Source organism: Protobothrops mucrosquamatus, unplaced genomic scaffold, assembly GCF_001527695.2.
Source record: "Protobothrops mucrosquamatus isolate PMUCROS unplaced genomic scaffold, P.Mucros_1.0 scaffold624, whole genome shotgun sequence".
NCBI classification, from domain to species: domain Eukaryota; kingdom Metazoa; phylum Chordata; class Lepidosauria; order Squamata; family Viperidae; genus Protobothrops; species Protobothrops mucrosquamatus.
The window spans coordinates 496363-515464 of NW_015386920.1; the positions used below are offsets into that span (position 1 = coordinate 496363).

The 19102-nt window shown below is 38.8% G+C and overlaps 1 protein-coding gene across 1 annotated transcript; it reads left to right on the forward strand.

Annotated features, from left to right (window-relative positions):
- Positions 1-767: 767 nt before the first annotated feature.
- On the forward strand, positions 768-18270 carry GPR89B (G protein-coupled receptor 89B). Its single transcript, XM_015817716.1, has 14 exons — positions 768-859; positions 6291-6350; positions 7132-7235; positions 8101-8207; positions 8318-8419; positions 10485-10605; positions 10856-10936; positions 11606-11715; positions 14347-14435; positions 14920-15012; positions 15271-15366; positions 16002-16091; positions 17574-17639; positions 17735-18270. The coding sequence occupies exons 1-14, from the start codon at positions 818-820 to the stop codon at positions 17939-17941; spliced, it is 1368 nt and encodes a 455-aa protein (XP_015673202.1). The 5' UTR covers positions 768-817; the 3' UTR covers positions 17942-18270.
- The last annotated feature ends 832 nt before the right edge of the window (positions 18271-19102 follow it).

The following is a 19102-nucleotide window of genomic DNA, read 5'->3' on the forward strand; positions in this document are numbered from 1 at the left end:
TGAAGATGTTTCGCTTCTCATCCAAGACGCTTCTTCAGTTCTGATTGGATGATGGAGAATGGAAGGATTTATATTGAATTATACTGAATGCAGATGACCAGCTGTCTGCAAAGAATATAAATCCTTCCGTTCCCCACCGTTCAGTCAGTGGTCCAGCCTACCGTCAGAAGTAGTAGTAGGTGTTTCATCACTGAAGGTTTTGAAGAAGAGACTGGACAGCCACCTGTCTGAAATGGTATAGGACAGTGTTTCTCAACCTTGACCATTTTAAGGCATGTGGACTTCAACTCCCAGAATTCCACAGCCAGCATTGCTGGCTGTGGAATTCTGGGAGTTGAAGTCCACATGCCTTAAAATGGTCAAGGTTGAGAAACACTGGTATAGGATCTCCTGCTTGAGCAGGGGGTTGGACTAGAAGACCTCGAAGGTCCTTTCCAGCTCTATTCCGATCGATCGATCGAGAAACGGAACATCTTCAAAGAAAAACAAAGTCCAGTTGCCTCTTGAAAAAAAAAGCACCTTTGGGATTCTTTCTGTGCTTCATCAATTCCCTGAATCTCCCCGGGGGGGAATAAATTAGGGAGGGGGAGAGAAAAGACAGACTGAGAGCGGGCGAAACGAGAGGAGCAGAAAAGGGCTCGGGCTGCTCTTCCACTTTCCTATCTCTGCAACCCGTCCAAGCTTTCGCCTCAGGCCCGAGGAAGCGAAGGGGGCGGGGCTGCGTCTCCCTTCTGCAGGAAAGGCGCGAGCTCGGCAGAGGGGGCGCGTTGCGGGGGGGGGAAGAGGCATCCCGCCCGCCTCGGACGGGCTGTGCACCATGAGTTTCTTGATCGATTCCAGCATTATGGTCGTCTCCCAGGTACCGGGCTTCTCTGTTCCTTCCACGTCAGGCTAGGCTGAGGCGCGCAGCAGCGAAAGGCGGGAGAAGACGGGCAGGAGGGGCAGTCCTGCTTCCGGATAGAAGGGAATCCTGGCCTTGCAAGGGACGATGGAAAGAGGGGGGACGGGGGACCGCGAATTGAGTTGCTTCCCTTTTTCCCAGCCGAGCACGGCCCCTCTTTAAGTCAGGGGCTTAATCGGGCGTGGGAAAGCTCGGCTCTTCCTTTAGAACAGGGGTAGTCAACCTGGGCTCTTTTATGACTCGTGGACTTCAACTCCCAGAATTCCTGAGCCAGCTAAGCTGGCTCAGGAATTCTGGGAGTTGAAGTCCACGAGTCATAAAAGAGCCCAGGTTGACTACCCCTGCTTTAGAAGTTGCTTTTGTTTTCTTTTAGAGGAGTCATCCCACCCAAGAGGGTTCCGGTGAATTAACGTCTGCCTGCCAGTGGCCCATTCTGACCAAGTGCTCGGGGTTGCATTTGGGAATTGGGCTTCGGAAAATGCGCGGAGGCCTGGATTCCTCTTTAACTGGCTGTGTTAGCGTGACGTGGTGCACCGGGGATTCAGTGAGCCGTGGTTTACTCAATGTCGAGGGGTTTGTTGCACGACACCTTAAGCCATGATTAACGGTAAAGGCTGGCCTCACAAGAGTGACTGCGCGCCCTCAAATCGTTTTCGATTCCTAGCAACTGCAGAGATCATCTCCACGAGGATCTAGGCCAGGGCTTTTCGATCTTTTCACCCATTGTACCACTTTTAGGATATGGCAATATCCCAGTCCCACCAGTCGCCTAGCAAGGGGTCAAAAACTTGATGACAAAAAAAAGGAAAAAAGTGATAAAAGTACAGGTAGTCCTCAACTTGCAACAGTTCGCTTAGTGACTGTTCGAAGTTACAATGGCACTGAAAAAAGGGTCCCCCCAAGCCACAGTCGAGCAAGACACCTGCTTGCCCACTGGCAGCGCTCTTCCTCCTGTCCGAGGTTTTCATTGTTGTGAGCATTTCTGTTGAGGATTGGCAGCGGGAGTGGGGTGTGGGGGGGTGTTTGGTTTTTATTCCCCCCCTTCCCGTCTGGTAGGTGGTTGCAGCAGGTTTTGGTCACTTCACATGACCCTGGGACACTGTGACCGTCATAAATATGAATCAGTTGCCAAGCATCTGAATGTAAATCACAAGACCCTGGAGATGCTACAACATTCCAGCTGATCGGCGCTTCTTCTGAGCTCAGCAGAAGCTCCAGGATCAGCGCCGAGCTCCAGCTGGAGCCTGGTGCTGATCCTGGCGCTTCTGCTGAGCCCTGACAGCCCTGCAGCTCCAGCCATCTCTCGCTCAGGCTTGTGCGGTGCTGCCACCGGTTCAGCTCATTCCCCTCCCCTGTTCCCACTTTTCTAGGATGGTCGCGTACCACCTGCCAGGTGCCAGTGTACCACAGGTGGTACCCGTACCACTGGTTGAAAAGCCCTGATCTAGGCGCAGTGTTTCTCAACCTTGACAATTTTAAGGCATGTGGACTTCAACTCCCAGAATTCCACAGCCAGCAATGCTGGCTGTGGAATTCTGGGAGTTGAAGTCCACATGCCTTAAAATTGTCAAGGTTGGGAAACACTGATCTAGGGCTAGGCCTAGCCTAGCCTTTTTCTGGTCTGAGAGTGAAGGTTGGTTCTCCGAGCTTGTGGGTTGGTTGTTCAGGTCTTCCAAAGGTCCACTCATCATCACTAGTGTCACCGAGTCCACCCACTTTGGTGCTGGTCGTCCTCTTCTCTGTCCTTCCACTTTTTCAAGCATTTATGCCCTTTCTAGATAATTTGAGCCTGGTCACACATGCCTATTGGCTGAGACACGGGTTTAATGCGTTGCACAAGCAACTTTTATAGCAAACCCGTTTAATCCAGTTTGTTTTAGGCAAAGCGATCGTCGGAACAGATGCTTGAAATACTTTATCTGCTACCCATAAAAAATGAAAGCAACCGAGCTTTCACTTTTGGTGAAGGAAATAAACCAAGACCTCCCTTGAAGCAGGATTTTTGAAACTTTACAGAATAATCAAAAGTATTGTTTTTCTATTAATTCTTCAGATAGGCATTCATAAACAACATTCTCTAAATTACATACATCGATAAACCTTGGTGCAACCTAAAACTTCTATACATAGCAACACCCAGTTTATTGTAAAAAATTGCGTTACAAATGCAGGGACAGCAAAATATGTTGTAAATCCTACTTGTAGGAATGGTTTAAGACACGAGCCCCCAACATTTTGGGCATCAGGGACCAGTTCCGTGGAGAGAGATTTTTCCGCGGACAGGAGGGGTGTGATTTTATGTGCTGCCTGCATCCCGCAGATGGGGCTTCGCTTGTTTGGGCAGCCTGGTGCTGGTCCATGGACCGGGGTGTTGGGGACCCCTGGTTTAAGACAAACATGTAGCAGAACATTGGTTAGCAATTTTTTCCCATTCTGTGTAATAGTATATATTGAGGTCAGGGTATTCTGTACCAAAGGTGAGCAGTTTGTTCAGTCCTGGATTTGAAGGGCTGCTCTTAAGCATATATCATTTAATATAAATTTCAGTTAATAATTATAGTTTAATAAAGTATATGCATAATCCTAATACATTTAATAAGAGCTAATGAAATATTAACAATTAGAATTTAGTAACAGCAATTCTTAGAGGTCTTTATGAATTACACACAAAGTTTTAGTTGGATCAGGTTGGGATCTTGAGTGCTACACTAAGATGCAGTTTAAGTTTGTGAAACTGTTTAGAAGTTTTATCTCTCGCCAAAGAAGTCAACATTAATCTTTACATTGATAACTTTCTTCAGTAATTTTAAGATCATGAAATTCAAGGTTTTGAATTCTCCAAAACTGTTCATTATAAAAACAGAGAAAGGAAAAAAGTCCCAAATACAGATTCTGTAAGATTTTGAGATAGCTAGATTTAAATGTCTTTCAAGGTCTGCTGGAATGAAGAAACAAAAGCAAAGAACAATTAATTCTCCATTTTAGAAAATATGCAAGATATCCCCCATTTTCATGGAAACACCTGCATCCTGAGATCTCATTTTTTTAATAAATAAAAATATAAGAATAAAATTACATGGGGGGCACAGCCAACAGAATTTCTGAAGGAATGTCCATCATAACTTTGAACAGTCACTAAGAAGCCAGTTGTATTCAAGGATTACCTATATCTGTGGTGGCGAACCTATGGCACGCGTGCCAGACTGGGCATGCAGAGCCCTTTCTGTTGGCATGTGCATCAGAGTGACGCTCCCCTCCCCCTCTCCACCTGCACCTGACTAGTGGGAACTGGAGAGGGCAGGGGAACAGAATCCAGTAGCGGTCTCGCGGGAACAGCTGCAAGAGCTGGGCGGGGAGAGGGGAACCTATTAAAGCAGGTTTTGGCAGGAGTGCAGCGAGTGAGCGAGCAGATGGCCTTTAGAAGCAATGGTGGGCATGAGTTTGGAGAAGACAAGTAGGATGCGGTGTCCACTTGTGCTTTGCAGAAGGCAAGTGGGGGAAGGAGGACACGTAAGTTTCGACTTTGGAGAAAGTGAGAGAGAGAGGAAGGAAGGAGGGGAGGGAGAAGGAAGGAAGGAAGGGCCAGCACCGCTGGGCAGATGTGCGGCCAGACCTGCCCAAGTGACACCAAAGCCAGCCAGCCCTTCTGCGGGGGGGGGAGAGCAGCTACCCCCGAGCACCATGCCTGTCTCCCGGCTCCCTCGGCCTCTCCCCCACCTCCAGGCTGGGGCTGGTCAGATTCCCTCTGTAGGCAGCGCTGCACCCATCCCCGGCCAGCCCTCCTCCTCCATCCTCCTCCTGCAGGCAGACCGCAGCTTACCAAGTCGGGTAGCGTCTCTCCCCGCACACATCCTCAGGCAGAGGGGAGGCAGGCACAGCTCTCACTCGCCTCTGTCCTCCATCTGCCCGAGGCCCAAGCTCAGCATGCCCGCCTGGCCGGCGATGGGCTGGAGAGCGCGGGATGATGGCACCTAGGACGAGTGGTAGGCGGAGTGGGTGCTCCCGATGTCTGCAGGGGAAGAAGTGTGGAGGCTCTGTGCCCAGTCCAGTCCAGCCCAGCCCTAGCACGGCAAGCGAGGCAGCAGCCCCATGTGTGTCCCCGTGCGCGAGCATGCCCCAGCCCTGCCAGGCAAGTGGAGCTGCAGCATCTGGGGCAGAAGAGCGCAGGCAGGCAGCAGAAGGCACGAGGAGCCCTGATCCCAGCACAGCCCCTCCCCATTCTCCTCCCCCCTCGGAAGAGCTGCGGGGCTCAGGAGCCTCCCCCCATGCCCTTCCACTCCCGCCCAGGGTGTGAGACACTCTTTAACTTTTTTTTCTTGTCACTTTTTGGAGTTTTCATCCTAGTTTTGTGAGACAGCAGCGTTTGGGAGGGGGTGCGGCTGCCCCCTTCCCCACCCAAGCTATCAGCTGAGTAAGATGCCCTCCTGCCCACTGACCCACCCGCCAGAGACCCCCTGGATCTCCCCCAACCCTGCCCGGGCCCCACAGGCATCCCTCCCCAGGAGCAGCATCAAGCTGGCCATGCCCATCCTGGTCACACCCACCCAGTCTGCCATGACCACCGTAGCCACGCCCACCCGGCGGGCCATGCCCACCCGGCACCCAGCGATACAAAAGTGGGTTTTGGGTTGCAGTTTGGGCACTCAGTTTCTAAAAGATTCGCCACCACTGACCTATATGCTTACACTAATATCTCACTTTGCATGGTGCAGTTTTTTTTTTTTTTACTAAATGATTAAAATTAATATTCTCCAGGACATACAGAATAGTTTCAAGAACCAAGATGGCTTTATGCAACAGTTTTTTTTATAAATGCTATGTAAATAATAATGAGATATTCCGTTCTGTGAAATTTTGTTCTGTTTTATCTCGTTTGTTAAATATTTTTCATGACCTAGAGATATATTTACGCAGTCTCCACAAAACACTTAACTTTCCTTAGGGTTCAGAATGAGCTTTTAAATTGGAAAATGTAGCTACAATATTGGTACAATGAGTGTTTTAAAATGTTTGTGGTTAAAGCAAATAATTCATTTATCCAACCATTAAACACACAGACACACACACTTATAAATATGTTTATAAGGTTATCTTACCTTCATAACAACAGCATTTTTTCATATGCTAATATGCTTTGAGATTTCCACATTTTGCAAACAGCATTCTAGCCATTAGCTACATACACAGAAACACAAAACTGATGGAAGAAAAAGACCTAGTAGTCCATTAAATCTGTCCTTTGTGTTTATTTGCTTTTTTGTTTTCTTTTTAATTCATTCTTTTTAATTATTATTTTCATATTTATTTTTACTTTTTATTTTGTATTTTTGTCAGATGGTGGGCATGTGTTTACAGTTACGGATGATATTCTTTTTATTTGCTTCTGCAGGTGCTGTTTTTTGGATTTGGATGGTTGTTCTTCATGCGCCGGCTCTTCAAAGACTATGAGGTGAGAAATTTAAATTATAAATTATAGCAGTAATCTGGGCAACATACATGTTGAAAGCTAATAATTACAACAACAGTTAAACAATTAAAACCAATAGCAAAAACAACGGGTTTTATTGTAAATTGGAATTTTTGTGATTGGAAAAATAAATTCCATCTTACCATAAAAACAACATAAGCTGGAAGAGTTCACTTAACTTCCCAGCCCAAATGTTTAGGGGAACAGCCAAGATTTTAGTGCCATGCACAAGGCTAACAGCAACTGGACTATTAGGAATTAATCAGAACACTGACTTCTAATTGAAACTTCCTTGTGATTTAAAAGTAAAACCACCAATGTAGAATTATGTAAAAAAATTACACATTGTAATATGCCTTGTAAGGATGCACAAACTCTGCACTTGCACAGAAGTAGACATTTAATAGAATTGCAGGCATTTGAGAATTGTCAAAAAAAAATAGATACTTTTAAGATTTTTTAAAAATCTGCCATTGTCCTATATGAAAACAGTCATCCAGAGAAATTAATGCTAAGGAAATAAATTTTAGATTAAAACCTTTATTTAAAAAATATTTTTCTCTTTTTGAAAAATGTTCAGACTGGGAATGTAAATATATATTAGTACAGATTTTATCTCAGCAAATACTTGCTTACATATATCATCCTGTATGTATTTAATTCCAGGATAGTCTGATCTTTTATTTTTGTTATGAATGTCCATTACATCCATAACAATTACATAAAAATTAATTCAAAAATGTTTATGTTCGCTTCGTTACAGGTTCGGCAGTATGTTGTACAGGTTGTCTTCTCTGTAACCTTTGCTTTTTCATGCACCATGTTTGAACTTATCATTTTTGAGATTCTAGGCATCCTAAGCAGCAGGTAAGATGACATTAAATTCCAGCTGCATAACATGGCACTGGGATCTTAGTATAATTGATAGATTTGCTTATTTATTTGTGGCTTCATCGCCATTTAATGTTTTAGCATGTTTAAACATAAGATGTGAGTATACACTATTAATGTGCAGCTGGGTGCTGAAACAAAGTAGAAAAATGATGGCCAGGCTGTTTTATTATTTGTTTCTTTTCAAAAATGTTGCTGTTAAGTACTGGCAGCATTCCTTAAGGGTAAAGACACATTAAAGAAATTGCCACAGTGGTATGATATAAGTTATTGGTTCTCTGATCTAAAATTACTAAGCTTTCCAAGCAGTATCAGCAAATGCCAAAATATGTATGGTTCCCAAATGCACATAATTCTATTTGTATAACTCCAATTCAGTGAACACATATTTTCCTCAATAATTTATGTATTATTTACTAAAGTATCTTTGCTTGTTAATGAACACTTGCCCTCTGAGGGGCATTGATGAAAATCTTTATATGTTTTTTGGACTTTAAAGCTTAAAATGCATGCTTTTAGACAAATAATAAAAATGTGTCTTCTGAAATTACACTAATGGGAAACTATATAACTTTGAATTTTTTTAAAAAAAAAATTGGCTGGTGGAAAGGAGATCAAATAAAAGTATCTGAACAATTGACATAATTTTGACAAGAACATTTAATGTATAACGTATATAGTCTATTACTGTGCATATTTCTAAAATTATATTTGATTATAAGTGTAAATTTTTTATATTTTATGCAGAGAATTGCTTACTAGATGAAAGTAGACAAAAAGTAAAGCTAGAATTATTTTGTGACGATGATTAAATAAACATCAATCCTTCCCTTACTTCCAGCTCTCGGTATTTCCATTGGAAATTAAATCTTTGCGTGATTTTGCTTGTTCTGGTGTTCATGGTGCCCTTTTACATTGGTTACTTTGTTGTGAGCAACATCCGATTGTGTAAGTATCATGAATATTGAAAATAAAAATTATAGTGGCACTATAATGTTTAAATAATATTTTTCAGTGTAATTAACATAAAATATTAATTTTCTTTCTATTACTTTCAGTACACAGACATAGACTTCTTTTTGCCTGTGTTGTCTGGCTAATATTTATGTATTTCTTCTGGAAACTGGGAGATCCATTTCCTATCCTTAGTCCAAAACATGGTGAGTTTTATTATTTCATTAACTTGTAAGTGCACATCTGACTGTTTTTTGATTTGTGCAGCTATAGATGGGAACTTCTGTTGGTGTGACTGCCTTTTGGAACAGAATACTGTCCCGCCTTCTTTCCCCCCCCCAAAAAAAATATTTGATGGTGCTGACCCTGTTGGTTTTCCATAAGGTTTTGAAAGCCTGGCTCTCTCCCAACCATTGGGCTATGGCAGTGATGGCGAACCTTTTAGAGACTGTGTGCCCAAACTGCAACCCAAAACCCATTTATGCATGGTCGAGTGCCGGTTGGGTGTGGCCCATTGGGTGGGTGTGGCCCATTGGGTGGGCGTGGCCCATTGGGTGGGCATGGCTGTGGTGGTAACGGCAGACCGGGTGGGACTAAAAAGTTAAATCAATCAATTCCAATTTTGCAAGATCTTTTTTTTCCCGCGAGAAGTTGAAATTGATTGATTGAACCTTTTTTTTTTTTTTTTGCACATGGCGGCGGAGGCCTAAAGCGAAAAGGTTTTATAAAACCCAGCTGAAGGCCTAGGACTGGGGTGACGGCACGTGTGCCCACAGAGAGGGCTCTGAGTGCCGCCTCTGGCACCCATGCCATAGGTTCGCCACCACTGGGCTATGGTGTTGGATAAACTCTTCTTGCAAGGAGCACAGTGGCTCGAGTGGTTGGGAGTGCTGGGCAGGAGGTTAGCAAGCCCGTGTTTGAGACCTGAGAGCTCCTGTGACATGAAAGGAGCCCCCAACTGGGAGTCCCCAAGGCAACGGGGTCACTTTGAACCTGGAAGTGCCTCAGTGCTTCTGACTTGAATGCAAAAAAGCTCTTCTTGCAGTGTTTTGAGAATATAAACGTGTTTGTGGTTTGCCTTAGTTGTACTAGGTAGTCCTTGCTTAATTATCGTAATTGGAAATGGAATTTCCATCACTAAGCAGAGCAGTTGTTAGGTGATACATCATGTGATCACACCACTTAGTGACACCCGCCTATCTCTCCATATTTCTACCTTTTTGGCCATTATGTACACCACTATTGCCTACCACTGCTGCCCCCATAACATCCCCAGTTGACTTTCACCATCTTCTTCCTGCTGCCACTGCATGCCCTGGCCTCCCTGGATAACAAGACATCCACGTATGTTAGTGATGCGCAAGTTGGGACTGCAAATAGTCATAATGCAATAATGGAATTAATGATTTGGAACAACTTCATGGCCAATAGGGGTCAGAACAAAAATACTGGAATTCCCGCTATATCTAATATTTGCTTGCACGTGATTACAGTTCTGAAGGGAGCCCTAGTTTGTAAAAAGTTATTTCTAAGTAGACAATCACATTGTTAAGCTTAACACAGACTTCAGTTTAAAATTGTAAATTAGCTTCATTACAAGATATAAGTGGTCCTCAACTTACAACATAATTTATGGCATTCTGGCTTTTCTTGTTTCACCATTTTTAAGGGCTCTGAAGATTTGTCTGTTAAACTTGTATGTAATCAAATAAATAAAGTAAGCAGAAACCAAAATTCATCGTGAGTTCCAGAAGCAAAATTAAGTGAGATGTGCTACAGTGAACTGAACTATATTGCTGTCTTTGCCAGTTTTCAAGTAAGGGTACAAGGCATTCTGTCTCTTTCACTGATAATGATTATTAGAAGCCACAACAACCTGGTTCTTTATCTGCTTCCATTCAATTTATTGTATTTCAGTTTGGCATAAAACAAAAGAAAGCATTGTTGACTAGGGAAAATTAGACACTCTTTGGGAGTACTCATTTTCAGTTGAAGTTTTTCACTTAATCCAGAATGATTCCAAGATTATGACAGCTATATTAAAAATTATGGCTCATTTTTTTCCTAATTATTCTTGGCAAAGCAGTCTGTTAAATACACAGATAGGTTTTTGCCCCATTACAAGAGCACACTTGAGGGTTCTTACGAAGGAGTATCTAAATAATTAAAACAAAATGGTGTAGATCTAATATGGTAATGAGATTCTGCTTTTCTATTGTTTTCAGTAAATGTAATGATGAAATTAACCTTGTGGTATTTTCTTTTTATCAGGAATTCTATCTATAGAACAACTCATCAGTAGGGTGGGAGTGATTGGGGTAACCCTCATGGCCTTGCTCTCTGGCTTTGGTGCAGTGAATTGTCCATACACGTATATGTCTTATTTTCTCAGGTAAATCTCCCCTCCTCAAAAAGATTCAAAGCAGTTTTAAAATCCATCTGTCTGTTTCTATCTCTCTGTCTTTCTTCATGTCTGTCTGTCTGTATCTGTCTGTCTGTCTATCTCTATGTATGTATGTGTATTTGTATTTGCAGTTTTTGTTGTAATCCAGTTATGAAGAAGAATCAGAGAATAGCTGGAATTAGGAAGAGATTGTTCTAGAAATCATAGGAATAATTCTAGATATATACATCTATTATAGGAATGTCACAGATGCTGATATTCTATCTCTAGAACGTCGACTCCTCCAGACAATGGACATGATCATCAGCAAAAAGAAAAGGTCAGATAAAGATATTAAAGCATCTTAGTGTCCAACAAGAAATTATTTGCTATTGAACAAGATTTTATATCATAAGATCCTGATATAAGTGTGGATGAAATCTGAGCAAAGTACAGATCCAAATTTTATCTCAATTTGTGTACTTGGGTACTTATCTGGGATTAGTATTCTGTTTAGAATTTAAAATTAATATAAGATTTATAGTATAGTAGTATTAAACCTCGGTTAAACTGTGTTACTTAATATATTTTGAAGAACAGTATGGATGTTCTCTTGACTAATACTTAAAAAAGTTTCAACTTTCTTCATTACCAGCTAGCAAGGTTAAAAGTTAGTTCTATTTTAGGAATAATTCATTAGAATATCCCTGATTTAAATGAGTCACCTCCAGTAATAAATACATGTAGATGTAATTCATAGAATGTAATGTAGTTTATTCCTAATTGGAAGCACTTTTTACTTTGACATAATAGCGTGAGCAGTAGCACACTTCTACACCAAATCTGCTTGATTTCTTTCTGAATGGAATTCTGAATGTTCCTTTAAATTTTGAATGCCAGACTTTATAAAACATAAAAAATACAAATATTTACAGATTAGCTATGTTGTGTGATTTGGTTCTAGTTGATATTTTATGATTTTACATTCCTAACTTTGTCTTCCAATCAGGATAGCAATGGTTCACAGAAATATGTTCCAGAGAGGAGAAGTACAGAACAAAACCACTGGTTTCTGGGGAATTATAAAAAGTGTCACAACATCTTCACCGGGAGGTGAAAGTATCCTTTACTTGCAGATGGAGGCCCAAAAATCAGCTTGCTGCCTTTTACAATAAATGAAAAAAAAGTAGAATATTTTATTAATGGGTTATATTAAATTACCTTACTTTCAGCTTTTGGAGATCATATACTTGAAGAGAATAATATCAATCCAAGTTTGTAAGTGTTAAGCACTGACATCTAATCTGCTAGGACACGTTCATCACCACTTGAGCATTAAGTAGTAATTGATATAACTGACCGTATGCAAGAATAGAAAGCCAGGTATAATTAATTTAAGCAATCTAATTTTTATAAAATAGCACTTTCCATTATAGTTTCCATTTTACTCAGTATTAATAGAAACAACTGATTTATCCATAAGGGAAAATAAAAATTGTGATTGATTATACTTTAAAGTGCTTTATGTTGTGGATTGGTTTATTGTGATTGCATGTTTGCATTATATAGGATTCAGCTGTTCTTAAAGGAGAATAAGGTCAAAATTTTATAAAAAGCAAAATGTTTAACATTAAGGATTATTTACTTATAAGTAAATCTGCAAATATGACTAGTCTGACTTACGGACCGGTCGCTTAGTAATCATTCACAGTTATAATTAATCCCACAAAAGGTATTTACAACCCACTTTAGAAATTTCTATGTGCCTTCTCCTGCATTGACTGCATTTAGGGCGCTCAGTAACTGGCCCACGTTTAGGTTCATTTGCAGTGCATTGCAGTCACATGACTGCGATTTACAACTATTTAGCTGGAAACTGTTATTTACTTCTGGTTTCCAGCAAAAACTGGCCCATAGTGAACAGTGATTTCACTTAACTACTTTGTATGCTTAACAACTACAGCAAAAGTCATAAAAGTGGGTCTGGTCACATGGCCTCATCAAATATTTCATTTTAATTAGGTTTTAAAGTGGGTATTTTTATCTTTGTATTTGTTTTACCAGGCTGTCAGCCGCCCTGAGTCCGTAAGGAGAAGGGCGGGATAAAAATCTAAACAAACAAACAAATAAATAAATAAATGGTGATCTCCTTTACAGTCATCACAATTTACGGCCATAATTTTTGGGCTCAATTATGATCATAAGTCGGGGACTACCTGTATTTGGCATTTTCTGTTTCTTTATGAAACGCATAGGTATTAATAGTTGTCATATTTTTTAAAAATTGGATGTTTAAATAATAACATCCTCAGTAGTCATTCTTCTTGTTTCATTTGGGCACTTCAGATTAAAACCAATGTATCAAATGCCTGGGGAGAAAATATCTACTGCAATATGAATACCATGTATATCTCCTTAGGGAAAGTACTGCAGAGTGGTGCTTAATAACTGAGAAGGAACTTTCATTTTACTTATGTAGTTGTTCTCTGTGTAGTCAGCTGTTTATCTTTATTGTTCAAAAGAAATGATCCAAGTCCCCAAGCAGTTATGTATATATAGGAAGAGGCTTTCTTTTAAACATTCTTATTTCAACATTTCAGAACATTAAATGACTGGCCTACTTTAAATAATGGCCTGATATTAACTACGGGCTATATGACTGACATGATTTCTTTAATTTAGTAAAGTAGCACTTTTATTTTAGATAAGTTTCAACTTACTGGTCTTCATCCAGTCCATTACCTTAGTTCTAATTCAGAACATTTACCAGAATAGGCAAAAAATAAAAATCTAAATGTCATTTCAATGTATGTTTCCTGGATAATCTTTTCCGGTACACATTTTCCGGTACACATTGAATAAAATCAGGAATTAAATGAAGTCCTACTTATTTATGTAACAATTACTCCCTTAGTCTTTTCTGGGAACAGCCCGACAAATAGGAACATAATGAGTATAAAACAATACTCCCTCTTCAAAAACCTATTCCATAAGGATACCATATTCAATTGTTTTGAAAGCTAATTAGAAAGCCAGGAGATCAGCAAGACTACATTTTCCTGTATCCTGCTGCTCAGGAAAGATTATTCTGAGGTAATTTCTGAACCAACTTGGATATTTACCGAAATTGAAATGGATCTAGAAAATCACCTTCATTTCAAAATGTCTGGATAAAGTGTGCAAATAAGTATTTTCTATCCAGAAAGAGATTTTAAAAATGATCTGCAATTAGTTATGTAATATTTTATAGTATTCAATTGCACCCTTTATTTTGTTCCTGCAGATGGCAATAATGAGTAATGTCTGATTTCATGTCCAAGTTATTTACAGACATTTAAAGAAACATTTTTTTAAATAGTGTGCCTTGCCATACATATTGTTTTAAAAATTGCACTTTTTCAAATATTTCAAATTTTATTTTATATCTACTATGTGTTAAAGAATAAAATAAAATTTGAAATATTTTTTTCAGATTTTAATGAATCGGTTCTTCATCACAATGGTTACACTAATATTTTTTATATAGGCAATGTGCATCGATGTATACAGTATACTGGATACATTTATACAGTATGAAATATGCTTTTGTTTGTTCCCCTCCTTTTTTTAACATTAATAAAATCTTAAAAAAGATATCACAGTATTGTTTTTCTGTTGATTTTTGGGTTTGGGAAATAAAATCACACTTAAAAAAGAAATATGTTTTTCAAAATTATTAATGATTTTGAGCTTGACTATCTTGGTTTTAAGATTTGACACTCATCCAGCAAGAAATTGATGCTTTAGAGGAACTTAGTCGGCAACTTTTCTTGGAAACAGTTGATTTGCAGGCTACCAAGGTGCAAACTAAGGGCATTGTTCCCAAGTCTGATGGGTGGGTAACTGGGATTGATATATGAGAGAAAATGTGAGAAAAACCTGGAAAATTAAATGAGCCAAGAGAAATGTTATGACTTTATAATAATGGCCTATTTTTTATGTTAAAAGCTTGAACAACTTTTTAAAAAGTCTGTTTATAGAAAAAAAAATTCAAGTATAAATATGAATGTTCTGCAAATTGAAACTTTCCAGAAATAGACATCAGGCTTTGTGACTCAAAAGACAGGCTTAGAATACCAGAAATTTGGTTTTTGTTCCCGTATTCTGGAATTTCAGTTCATTTATGTTAGACAAATGTTGATTTTGCAATTCCATAGATTCATTATCTATTAAGCTAAACAACTTTATCTGTAGAAATGATCCGTATTGAATATAAAACCATATGCTAGTTCAAAATAATAAATCTAAATGTTTTCTCTCTCTGAAAAAAAAATCTATTTGCAGGAAAGAATAGAATATTCTAAAACATTCCAAGGGAAATATTTCAACTTTCTGGGTTATTTTTTCTCCATTTACTGTGTCTGGAAAACTTTTATGGTATGTAAACCTGCTGTTGGTACAATCATTTATAATTTGTAGTGTGACAAAATATGTGCTTAATAAAAAGAATGCTTTCTAAACCTATCATTTTTTAAAAAAAAATGTGTTTTGTTGATTATAAATACAATCACATTTTAAACCAGAATGGACATTTTTTTCTCATACAGAAACATTGCCTATGAAAGATAAATGTGTATTATCTTATAATGGTTTTAGTGAAAGTATCTGTTATATTTCTGTCTTTCATCTCTTCAGGCAACAATCAATATTGTATTTGACCGAGTTGGGAAAACAGATCCAGTAACAAGAGGAATTGAGATTACTGTGAATTATTTGGGGATACAGTTTGATGTAAGAACTCATTTAGATTTTAATCCTACCTACCGATCTCCATATTCATTCTTAATTTCTGTTTTATAGAGAGCTTGATAATGTAATATTAAACTTTTTTTGAAAGTATACTCTTGGGAAATTTATTTTTCTATAGCTGCTGTTAAGATAATATATTGTGAGAAGACAATGATTTATTTATCTTTCTGTATAATTCTTGGATCTTATTTTTTGAAGACAGTTCAATATCTTAGAGTACTTGGGAGGCCCCGGGTTGCAACAGACAATTATAAACAGCTCGGTCTTAATTCTGCATTGTTTCTCTATACAGTACTAAGAATTGTTTTGTTTTTTTTGCTAATACAGGAAGTTTTCATTTAACGCCCACAATTGGGATGGCACCTTGGTTGCTAAGTGAAACTGTGACTGTGCTTATAGTCTTATTTCCTTTGCTTTACAGACCTGTGAAGGTTGGAAATTGAGGACTGGTCACAAAGTTACTTTTTCATCACCATGGTTGCTAAACAAGGACTACTTGTACTCTTGAAAAAGCTCTGTGCACATAAATAGCAAAGATAGCCTTTCATGTCCTACATGGTCAATGTACTTGTCTGTATCTCTGCGGGTTTAACCATTTCCTGTCTTTATTACTACAGGTAAAATTCTGGTCCCAGCATATTTCATTTATTCTTGTTGGAATAATTATTGTCACCTCTATCAGGGGCTTATTAATAACACTCACAAAGGTAAGCCCAAGTGCAATCTTATTATATGATCTGTGTTGAAGTAAAGAAGAGAGCATATTAATATATCAGTCTGTAAAAGTGTTATGGCTGAATTGTAAACTTCAAAAATATGGAATCACTGCAGGAAGTAACAGCTTTAAGTTGAGTTTGTCTTGGTATTGTTGTTCTGAGAAGTTCCCAACATTTGGTCTACCACCTTATAGAGATGTGCAGTATTAAGACCTGTAGTAACCGAGATTACTTCAGATATATAGTGCAGATGCGTTTTCTGCATCACTTAATAGTTTTTAAAGCCAGAGGTGGGGAACAAAGTTTTCCAATATGTGATTGTTTAAAAAGTCACAATAAAACATTGGTATTGATTTTAATAAGTAAAAGAAAATTGCTTGACATTAAGTTACCATTTTTCATTTAGATATGTTTTAACAGTATAGGGCTGAAATAAAGGTGCTTTTTATATATAATAGTTTTGTTGTATCATATTGCAAATAATAATCATGATCTTAGTGAAGTGCTGTTGTTTTTATGCACACTAGAAAACATCTCAAGGGGTTAGTTATCATTGGCCAATCCTGCCACGTCAGCAATATGTTTAGTTGCACACTGCTCAAGTACCCCTATTTATAGCTAAAATGTGATAATTATTACTTAAACAGTCCCATTTATCCCTGGGCTATGCCATTTGTGTTGGATTTGCAAAAATACAGATTGCTATTTCTATAAACATAACAGCATTTTTCATCTAAATTCTGCAGTTCCTTGGGCTAACCTACTTGTTCACTTAAATGCATGTCTGAAGATCATAAGGACTGCTTGCATGTAGAACAAATTATTGTTATTATTATTTAGATTAGTGGTGGCGAACCTATGTCATGGGTGCCAGAGGTGGCACTCAGAGCCCTCTCTGTGGGCACGCATGCTGTCGCCCCAGTCCTAGGCCTTCAGCTGGGTTTTATAAAACCTTTTCGCTTTAGGCCTCCGCCGCCGTGTGCAAAAAAAAAAAAGGTTCAACCAATCAGTCAATTTCAACTTCTCGCAGGAAAAAAAAAGATCTTGCAAAGTTGGAATTGATTGATGGAACTTTTTAGTTCCACCCAGCCTGCTGTTACCACTGCAGCCACGCCCACCCAATTGGCCACGCCCACCTGTCACCCCATGATGCATAAGTGGGTTTTGGGTTGCAGTTTGGGCACTCGGTCTCTAAAAGGTTTGCCATCACTGATTTAGATAATTCTGGGTGAATGTGGAGTGGAATGTGAAGTATGCTAAAATATGCATAATGGAAAAATAAAAGTTTTAACACACGTTACATTGTTTTTAAGAAGCAGTTCTAATGATGATGATTACATTAAGCATGAAGATGTTTTATTATTATTAATGTGACTTTTTTTTAATTTAGCTCTAAAACATTTATTAAATCATGTTTGCCATGTTATCATTATTTCAGCCTGTCAGCTGACTTTCTGTGCTTATCTTTCTTAGTTTTTCTATGCTATCTCAAGTAGCAAGTCTTCTAATGTTATTGTTCTGTTGCTGGCACAGATTATGGTGAGTATTTTAATCCATTTGAGTAGCAACTTGTGCTCTCTCAGCTATGTCAGCAGCAGTAAAATTGTCTAATGTTTCTGTTATTTTCTCTGCAGGGAATGTATTTTGTGTCTTCTGTGCTTCTGATTCGAATGAGTATGCCTCTAGAGTATCGTACTATCATTACTGAGGTTCTAGGAGAATTACAGTTTAACTTTTACCACCGATGGTTTGATGTTATATTTCTTGTCAGTGCTCTCTCCAGCATCCTGTTTCTCTATCTGGCACATAAGCAGGCTCCTGAGAAACATATGACACTCTGAATTTATTTTAATTCTACAGCCTGCAGTTATTCACAATTATGGATTTGGTATATCGCCATTTTAAGATGGCTCTTCAATGATGGACACTCATCTCTTTAGTTCAAATCAGATGCTTCACTATAGGCAAGAAGGGACAAGCAGTCTCACAAGGACAGCCTCCAGCTCCATAAAAATGAGAAAAATAAAAAATAAAAGGGAATACTAGAGACCTCTCAAAAGGCTGGAAATGAAGAAGCCATTCTGCAGTTTTTATTCAATGGAGTTGGCAACATGTTTGCTTCATTGTCTTTACCTTGAAGATAATGATTCTAAAAGTCTAAATAAAACAATATTTGTAATAATTCCCAATACTTTTCTTACGGTTTATAGATTTGTAAAGTTTCTTCTTTAAAGTGGAACAAAGTTTGATGAATTATTAATTTCTGACTGAAGTGGAAAAAAAACCCCTTACCTCCTGGAATTAAAAAATACAGGCTTTGTCTAGTACTGCTAATCACTTTCCCCCTTTCATCCCATTAAATCAGCATCACAACATGAGGTCCAAGCATTAAAAGTGGTTATCTCCAAAACTGTTAATGTGGCTCTCAGAATTCCTCCAAATGTTATTTCCCAGTTGTAACTCTTTTAATGTCATACAGTGGAAAACGTAACACCACGTTTGGATAGGCTCTTGGCATGCTACTTAGAAACCAAGAACTATATAACCCAAGTAAATCTCAAGTAAGTTCAATACTGTTGATAGAACCTGTTCTTTTAAGTCAGTACTGTATTTTAAGAAATCCACTTTATTTATGGATATCAGACAGGTGTTTACAGCAAGTGAAGTAATTAGCAGTTGAAATTTCTTTTAATTTTTTTCAAGCAAAACCCTGAGCAAACATGAAAGTACAATATGTAAAATGAAGAATGCAGGGGAGTTAAATATCTTGATAATAATTTGATATATGGGGCACTGAAGAGAATCTATCAGTCTTACTTCATACTATCAGTACTATCTTTTGCTTGGTTGGTAAGGAAATATTGCCAGGACTTGGTACTGGCTTCAATATCTAGATCAGTGTTTTTTAAATTGTGTTCCTAAGGATGCATGGTATCCCCCAGTTCCTCTCAGGTCCACAAATTCAAACTTATTTGCCAGTCTATGTTGGAAAATAATACAAT

Coding starts and splice junctions, on each gene's coding strand:
- GPR89B (XM_015817716.1), top strand. CDS start 818: ATGAGTTTCTTGATCGATTCCAGCATTATGGTCGTCTCCCAG. Junction 15,367..16,001: donor ATTTGGGGATACAGTTTGAT/GTAAGAACTCAT, acceptor TTATTACTACAG/GTAAAATTCTGGTCCCAGCA. Junction 17,640..17,734: donor TGTTGCTGGCACAGATTATG/GTGAGTATTTTA, acceptor TTTTCTCTGCAG/GGAATGTATTTTGTGTCTTC.